The 9,692-nt window shown below is 40.1% G+C and overlaps 1 protein-coding gene across 1 annotated transcript in view; it reads right to left on the reverse strand.

Annotated features, from left to right (window-relative positions):
- LOC106868693 (ARF GTPase-activating protein GIT1) overlaps positions 1-9,692 on the reverse strand; it is a 71,965-nt gene that overhangs the window by 26,800 nt on the left and 35,473 nt on the right. Inside the window, exons 3-9 of the mRNA XM_014914080.2 lie at positions 7,891-8,024; positions 7,336-7,448; positions 6,765-6,864; positions 5,783-5,869; positions 5,072-5,202; positions 4,182-4,276; positions 2,577-2,622 (exon numbers count right to left, since the gene is read on the reverse strand). Of these exons, the coding sequence (XP_014769566.2) occupies positions 2,577-2,622; positions 4,182-4,276; positions 5,072-5,202; positions 5,783-5,869; positions 6,765-6,864; positions 7,336-7,448; positions 7,891-8,024 (706 nt within the window). The remainder of the gene's footprint in view (positions 1-2,576; positions 2,623-4,181; positions 4,277-5,071; positions 5,203-5,782; positions 5,870-6,764; positions 6,865-7,335; positions 7,449-7,890; positions 8,025-9,692) is intronic.

Raw genomic sequence — 9,692 nt, forward strand, 5'->3', positions numbered from 1 at the left:
TATATATATATATATATATATACATACATATATATACACCTATACACAATATATATATACGCATACACCCACGCACACAACATTCCGGTGTGAAACACACAAGTCAAACAAAAAAATTACACAAAAACAAAAAAAGAGAACCCAAAAAATCCCAAAAGCTCCCCCCCACACTTCCACTGCCATCTATGAAAAAACAAATGAAGAAAGAATGAGTATATAACATTAGAGATGGATTTCACACACGCTCACGCACACACACCTCTTACATTACAATCTTTGTGTATGCTTGTGTGTCTATGTAGACAAATCCAACTGCATATGAATCCATGTACACACATATACACATAGAAGCAATGACCTTGGAATACAGGCTTGCAACAACAGCTATGAAACGCCAGACCAGCAAGAGGAGATAACTGGAGATATAGCTAAATAGATGTATTTAATAAACATCGGAAAAACTATATCCATTATTTGTGTTCGTTGACGTGCATAGAAATAAATACACACACACACACGTCTCAGGAAGTATGACATCACGACACACACACTCTACACATGCTTTTCTACTCTGGGCACAAGGCCCAAAATTTGGGGGGAGTGGGGGAGCAGTCGATTAGATCGACCCCACTATGCAACCAGTACTTAATTTATCAACCCCAAAAGGATGAAAGGCAAAGTCGAAAATTTGGCGAAATTTGAACTCAGAATGTAAAGACAGACAAAATACCGCTAAACACTTCAACCGGTGTGCTAACGTTTCTGCCAGCTCTCCGCCTTATGCTCTATAAGTGTATATGTATGTGCATATACATCTATATGTTCTTATGTATGTGTGTGTGTGTATATATACACACATTTATATACGAGTCAATACTTCATAAAAACTTTATTAATTTCGTGAATGATCATGGGATTACACCTAGAGACTGGAACAGTTAGTCTTACTATGAGACTGAGATAGTCATGGTGTTACTATGAGACTGGGACAGTCAGTCTTACTATGAGACTGAGATAGTCATGGTCTTACTATGAGACTGGGACAGTCAGTCTTACTATGAGACCGAGATAGTCATGGTCTTACTATGAGACTGGGACAGTCAGTCTTACTATGAGACTGAAATAGTCATGGTCCTACCATGAGACTGGGACAGCCACAGTCACACTGAGACTGGAACAATCGTGGTCTTACTGTGAGACTGGGATAAGCATGGGCTCACCATAACTACAGAATGCTGCTGAGACAGACACAGCTAGAAATCTCATTAAATAATTCTTTAACCCCTGTCTACAGCTGGTTGGAGGAGGAGGAGGAGGAGGAGGAGAAGATGGAGCAGAAAACAAAGAAGAGCAGATAGTTTATTGTATGAAAAAAAATAGAAAGAAAGAAAAATCTGTGTGTGTGTGTGGAGGAATCTTTGATGAATTGTCATGCTCTGTTGTGGAATATCCAACAGCAGATCAAGGGTGGCACTGTTTCAGAGAAAAGAGAAGGGGGGGGGGAAGAGAGTAAGTAGAAAAGTGGATGTAGAGAGGGACAGAGAGAGAGAGTAAGAAGAAAGAAAGGAAAGATATGTAAAGAAAAAAAATGAATTTAACTTTAAAGAAATTTCTGTTGTGCTTGTATTTGTGTATATGCCTGGGTGTGTATGTATGTCAGCATGTGTGTGTGTGTATGTCTGTCTGCATGTATGTTTGTGCATGTGATTATCTGTATATGTGCATGTCCACATGTGTATGCATGTCCGCGTGTGTGTGCATGCATGTCCGTGTGCATGTGTATGAGCGTATCTGCATGTGCATGTTTGTGTGTACATAGGGACACATCTGTGCAGTCATTTTGTTCTATATTCACATTTATTTGTGCATGTGCACACGTGTATGTGGACCTTTGAAGGTATGTCAGAGTGTGAATGTACGTACAAACATACATATGCACATGTGACTGTTTGTCGTACATGTGGACATGTGTAAATGTGGATGTATTTATGCATGTTTGGGCATATGCCTCTATATCAGTGGTTCCCAAAGTGGGCAGTACTGCCCCCTTGGGGGTGATGGAGAGATCCAGGGGTCACTGAAGAAAAGTGGGATGATAATGGGGTGGCCAAAATGGGGTGATGGATGTAAAAAAAATATATATATTAATAGTTTAATCAGGTTTAAGTTTTATTTATGAAATACAGTTGTTTTGAATTTGGTGCAGAAAATGGTCTACATTTGTGGTGGGAGGGTGGGGGCCGCTGGAATGTGGCCTGGGTGCTAAGGGGGCTTCAGCCTGAAAAAATTTGGGAACCACTACTCTACATGAATGTAGGTGTGTGCCTGTACATATGCCCATGTTGCTGTTAATGTGGACAGATACATGTGTGCATATGCATGTGTTTATGTATGTATATATGCCTTGATAGATGCAACTATATAAATAGAGAGAGAGAGAGAGAGAGAGAAAGCTTAGAAGTTGGCAGTAAGTGGCAGCAATAAGCAAAAAAAAAAAGGTGAATAATAAAAATAATAATTAAAAAAAGACGCATTCTTACTGTCGATTGCCCCTAGCAGAAGGGAAATCTACCAACCTGTCAGCCATCTCTGGGATGATGAAGTGATGGTTACTACGATGATCTGGGGAGGAAGACAAAGAGGAAAAGAAAAAAAAATGCATTGAGTACTTGCATGTTTCGATACACACACACACACACAAATATATATATATATATATATATATATATATATATCTAGATGCACATACAAACATGGTGTTTGTTATGTGTAGAAATAGACATACAACTGTCACTGTTATGTTTAGAACTCCATGTAGGTTATCGTCCAGTATATATATCCATATGTACATATAGTTAAACAGATTGACTCCAGGACTAACTCACTGGTCTCTTTTGCTAAACCACTAAATTATGGTCATTTAAACAAACCAATACACAATCACACACAGGTAAGGAGTCAAAAAATGGATAACTGCTGTGCTGATGATGCCTACTGAGGCAGAAATATGTATCCACAACAGTTCTCTTGACTTCAGACGATAAGAATGTCTTCTCTTTAACAGCATGTCAATTTTGGAGAATTCTAGATTCTTGGAGATGGTCATAAATGCCACAAGTTATTTGTTAACTTATCATTAGAAAAAAAAAATCAATATATCAGAAATTTAACCTTTACCTGTCTTGTGTATCACGTATGATACACAAGATATATTTTCCTGTTATCCATGATGTTTTGCAAACAACTCGCACATGCAAGCACTACCAGTCGAGAACTCCGCATACCAGAAGCCAGCAAGTGTATGGGGTCATCAGGAGAGAATGCGCACCGTTTTGAGGCTTACCTCTTGACGGCTTCAATGTGCACCATCCCCCACTCACTGATATGAGGCCCCGCTTGCTAGGTCAACTGGTTATTAAATAAAGCTCAATATTCTTCTAGTCATCGCTCATCGTCTCTTTTTAACCAAATCCAGTGGCTAGCCTTTTCCACTGTAATCTGGATATATTTTCCTGGTATCGTATATGATACACATGCCCGATTTTTTGTTTTTTTTGTTTTTTGTTTCAACCATTTGAGCAACTTGGGACTTATGATAGGAAAGCTTTATATTACTAAGAATGTACGAAACAAGCTAACCAAAAGTCTGGATGTTTGGGATGTATTCATGAAAATATTTATCCCCATTTAAATGTGGATGTTCTGTTAGAGCAAATTATACTGCAGTAGATAGCGTGAGAGAAATTCTCCTTATTGGCTTCTTGATGCATATTGCAGTTTCTCTCAAAAATCCAATATGAGCATCCATCATTGACAAGACCAAACAAGATCAAAATCACAGGATCTGGTGGTCTTGGTGCTGGAGTTAGCAGGGATTTATCTCCCTGCAAGCAATATAATAAACAAGAGCACATTTTGCATTAAAAGCTAAGTTTCTCTCGTGCTATCTACTGCAGTATAGTTTGCTCTAACAGAACATCCAGGTTTAACTGGGGATAAATATTACATCTCAATATTAATACTGTCCCTGTTGCTGAGCACTATTTTTTAACAAGCTCACTGGCTAATCATGATACCAAACAAGAAATGGTTATTCACATCAAGCATAAACTAACACCTCGCCTTAATCTCACCTACAACATGGGAGGTAGGACTAAGGAGAGATGTTAGCTTGTACATACCTGGTTTCCTGCGACATACAAAGTAGGTGAGTCTGTCAGTCAACTCATACTGGCACTCTATCAAACGGTTGGCAAGATCTGTGTACTTCTCCTCCCTGTAGGTTGAGAAAGGGAATGAAATATAAGTGTTTTAGAAAGAGAGAGAGAGATAAAGAGAGGATATAAGTATACGTTAAGAAATAAAGGATTTCCCCCAGACCTCATCATTGCAAATGGAATTTCACATAGTTTTTTACTTAAAACTACAGAAACATCACAAGAAACTGCCACTCAGAGTTTCATGTTCCTGTTCGTCAGGACCAAGACTTGGTCACAAATATTTGATGAACAGGAAACATGAAACTCTGAGTCACAGGAAGATGCCTTTGCAGCATTTATAAAAAAGCATATTACTCTATCTTCAGTATTTGAGTACTATTTTTCTTCAACCTTGTTTTGCATTTATGTGCTTACTTGTGTGTGTGTGTGTGTGTGTGTGTGTTCCAGTCAAACAACTGAAACAAGAATATATATGTGTGTGTGTGTATTATATAAATATATATATATATATATATATATTATATATATATATATATTATTTTACTTGTTTCAGTCATTTGACTGTGACCATGCTAGAGCACTGCCTTAAAGGGTATTAATGGGAGAAATCAACCCCAGGACTTATTCTTTGTAAGCCTAGTATTTATTCTATCAATCTCTTCTGCCGAACAGCTAAGTTACAAGGATAGAAACACATCAGCATTGGTCAAGTGATGGCGAGATTGATGAACACAGACACACACATGCATGTGCGAGTACATATATATGTGAGTGTGTGTGTGTGTGAATATATATACATATATACCTTAATTGTTGCAGTGATTGGACTGTAGTCATATCAGGGTACTTACCTAGCGTAATCAATAGGGGTTTTCCGGTTAGCATCGAGACATCCAGGGTCTGCACCATAAACAACAAGCAGCTCCACCTGTGACGTCTGACCAGCAGCAGCAGCCACATGGAGGGGACAGTTGTTCTTTTCCTGAAACAAACAAACAACACAAAGAAATGAGATAAAAAAGAGATAAGCTGAGAGTGGAAACAGAAGAATAATTGCAGAGTTGGTGGTGTGTAGTGGTGTGTGGTAGTGGTGGTGGTGGTGTGTAGTGGTGATGGTAGTGTAAGAGCACAGGGTGGAGCAAATAGGAAGTGCAAGGAGGTACAGGCTACTTAGCTACAATAGGTAGCATGGTGGGGTGGAGGGTGGGGGATTGAAGTTTCTCTCTGGCAGTAAATAGTTGAGCACATGAGTGGCGCAGTACTCCGGTATGACTAACCTGTGCTCCTCACCAAAATCAACTAACACCTTTTGCAATGTTTCACTGGTACTTTTTTTTAATACTTGAAGTCAGAATGCAAGACACAGGAATGCATATTGCAACGCAATGCATCCAATGCTCGAATGACTTTGCTAATTCCTCACATGACAATGATGGTGGTGATGATGATGATGATGATGATGATGAGGGTGGTGGTAGTGTTTGTATGTGTGTGTGTATTTTTTTTAAGAATACAGAGGAATTGAAGACAACACGAAGAATAGTAGTAAGCAAAATACTCACTGGATTGAAGTAATTAGGGTCAGCCCCTTTGGACAGTAACCTAAGACATGTTTCCAGATTGCTTGTTCTGACGCTAGAATGTAATTGCTGCAAATAAATGGCAGAAACATGAAATGAAGAAAGAACTGTCATAACAATTCTATACATAGATACATACACGCAAGCACACATACACACACACACACACGTTATCATCATTTAATGTCCACTTTCTGGCATCAACCATGCTTAAATGGTGTTTTTTTACGTGCCACCAGCACAGGAGCCAGTCACTGGCAACAATCACGCTCAAATGGTGCTTTTCATGTGCCACTAGCACAGGTGCCAATCAGGCAGTACTGTCATCTATATATGTGTGTGTGTGTGTGTGTAAACAAACATACATACATATATGTGGATTGTTGGCAATTTTTTTCTCTCCGTTTTCCTTTTCTCTTGGACTTTCCTCTGTCTTCTGTTTCTGAAGAAGAGCTTTGCTCGAACCATAAAGCACAAGATCTGTGTATCACGATTTCTGGGTTATTTCCCTTCATAAGCACAGAATAAACCTCTTGCCAAACAATTATTCTGTGCTGATGAAGGGAAATAACCCAGAAATCGCAATACACAGATATTGTTTTGAGCTGAGTGGGGGTGCTAGATTCCCTTGTTCGAAAATATAAAGACACAGATTGTGTCATATAGCCAGCTGGAGACGATGTCTCCTGGGGCTAAATTACAGCACCATTAGTCATAAACCAGGACTGCCATGTTATGTTGGCAAACAATCTTTATTACAACTATTCTTGTGTGGTAAAAAGTTTGCTTCCCAGTCACAGGTTCAGGTTCAGTCCCACTGCATGGCACCTTGGGCAAGTGTCTTCTATTGCCTCAGGCCAACCAAAGCCTTATGAGTGGATCTGGTAGATGGAAACTAAAAGAAGCCCATAATATATATATATATATATATATAAAAGGAAGACAGACAGACAAACAGACTTACTTTACTAAGGTCCTCCACTGTAGAAACATCTCCATCTTTGCCTTGGTTTACAAATGACAAAAACTGATATTTGGTCCTGATGTAGTGGTCTTTATTTGGACTGGCAGCAGGAGAGTAAAACAAACAAACAAACAAGCAATTAAAATAGCAAACCTCGTTTAATTCACTATCAATCATTATTATTGTTAATAAAATCTAGGCAGTTGATTGTGACACAACATAATCCTTTCTACTAAAGGGCACAAGGCCTGAAATTCTGGGGGAAGGGGACTAATAGATGACACTGACCCCTCAGTATTTCACTGGTACTTAAGTTACCAACCCTGAAAGGATAAAAGACAAAGTCCACCTCAGCGTAGTTTGAACTCACAATGTAGTTATGGATGAAACACTGCTAAACCTTTCACCCGGCGTGCTAAGGATTCTATCAACTTACCACCTTATTCTGACATAGCTTAATAAAAGTACATATGTTTATAAGCTCCCAGTCAAAACCTTAAATATACACGTCTTCCCCAAATATATTTTCCAAATAATTTTCTCCAAAGTGTGTGTATAAAACTGTACTCACTGAACTGGATCGTTAGGATGCGGTTTCTTCTTGCAATGTTTGTTCTGAGATGGATCTAATAGTGAGTGCTCCCAGATGTTGTTGGCTCCACTGCTGAACAGATGTCGTACCATCTGCAAGTAAAGGGGAGATAATTTGATTAAAATGCCAGTGCAAAACATAAATTTATGTTGTTACCAGATGAGAAAAGGACTGGTCGACACTATTACATGGTACAGAAACATGGACATTGATGAAAGCCATCCGCTTTCTATGCTGGCATGGCTAGGACAGTTTGAGTGAAAACTGGCAAGGCAGGAGGCTGCACCAGGCTTCAATCTGATCTGGCAGAGTTTCTACAGCTGGATGCCCTTCCTAACGCCAACCACTCCGAGAGTGTAGTGGGTGCTCTTTATGTGCCACTAGCAGGGGTGCCAGTTAGGTGGCACTGGCATCGACCACGCTCAAATGGTACTTTTTATGTGCCGGCAGCACAGGTGCCAGTCAGGCGGCACTGGCATCAGTAATAATATATCAAAATAAATAAATAAAAAAGGAGACAGTGAGAATACTTACCGCTAAACGTGATGGATTCCATTGCGCTTTTTTCAAGTGCTTCACCTGTGAGATATGTCTTCCAAGGCTGCGATGAACACTGCAACACTCTTGACATATTAGCACACCTCGGTTCACTGAAGCCCAAGTGGGATCTAATGAGGAAGGGAAAAAAAAAACAATAGTGAAAGGGTTAGTGATATGGCATATACATATATGGAAGGCGGCGAGCTGGCAGAAACGTTAGCACACCAGGCGAAATGCTTAGCGGTATTTTGTCTGCCGCTATGTTCCGAGTTCAAATTCCGCCGAGGTCGACTTTGCCTTTCATCCTTTCGGGGTTGATTAAATAAGAACCAGTTACGCACTGGGGTCGATGTAATCGACTTAATCCGTTTGTTTGTCCCCTCTGTGTGTAGCCCCTTGTGGGTAGCAAAGAAATAACATATATGGAAATATCAGCAAGGTATGCACCACACTGGTCAATAACACACATGCAGCATTGGTAAAGCACAGACATGCAATTTTGGCCAGTAACGTACACACACAGGCACACACACGTGCACAGAGTTGCACAAACATTTACTGCAATAAGACACACACACACACACACACACACATACACACAGTACAGAAACTGACCATGGGGTAAACCAGTTATTCACACACACAACATAACACAGAACCTGATCAATTACACACACACACACACACACACAAAATAGTTTCACCATTCCATACCAAAACCATTGTACTACACATTGACAATTTTTAATATCTTGGTATCTGAAGCAGCTGGAGATATGACAGTTTCACTAAAAGAACCGGCTATTGCAAGCAAAAATAAATATTGAAAAAAAGCATTTGGCTAAATTTGGACATATGACAATTTAACATAATGGCAACGATATATTTCCATCTACCAAATTCGTTCACAAAACTTTGGTTGGCCCAGTACTATAGAAGACAAAAGAAACCTCTCAACCACTGCTAACAATTGGTGTGAAACGCAAGGCTTACACAAACATTAGTGGAGCAGAGATGAGGCAGTTTTCTCAACACTTCAAAAATGAGAAACATGTATTTAATAATTCTCTTGACCAGAATCTAACCATCTCAGAACAATTGTTGTAAAGACCCAAGTGGCTCACGATTCAATAGGAATCACATTACATAACCCGGTAGAGTGAAAACATGGAAAATTCAACACAGGAAATGGAAGGTTCAATAGAAACCGAAGCTCTATTGATGTTTGAAAAGCACAATGAGTGTGTGTGTGTGTGTGTGCATATGTGTGCACACCTCTGCATATGTCAGTGTGTATGTGTGTGCCCCTCTGCGTGTGCCTGTGTGCAAATGTGCACATATGCATGTCTGTGCATATGGCTGTTTGTAACAAGATACACAGATGTAACTGTGTGCATGCAACTGTGTGTGTGTGCGTGTGCGCGTGCCTGTGTGAGTATATAATAACCTCTGGCTTCCCTAATCAATGGCACACAACAGAAGCTGGTCCAGCTAACTTATGTCTGTCAATTAATCAGTAACAAACAGTATGTAAAGAATAAACAGCTAGAAAGAGAGAGGAAGGGGTGAAGACAGAGAGGGATGATGGAAAGAGAAGGGGAGGGGAAAGAGGGATGGGATGGAGAGACAGGGAAGAGGAGGGAGGGAGAGGGGAGAAGTGGGAGTGGTGGAGAGGGGGAGAAGAGGGAGGGGATGGAGAGAAGGGGAAGCGGGGGAAGAGGAAGGGCATTGGCTAGAGAGGGGAGGATGGACAGAGAGGAAGAAAGAAGAGATGAGGGAGAGAGAGAGAGAGAGAG

Source organism: Octopus bimaculoides, chromosome 25 (assembly GCF_001194135.2).
Source record: "Octopus bimaculoides isolate UCB-OBI-ISO-001 chromosome 25, ASM119413v2, whole genome shotgun sequence".
Lineage (NCBI taxonomy): Eukaryota > Metazoa > Mollusca > Cephalopoda > Octopoda > Octopodidae > Octopus > Octopus bimaculoides.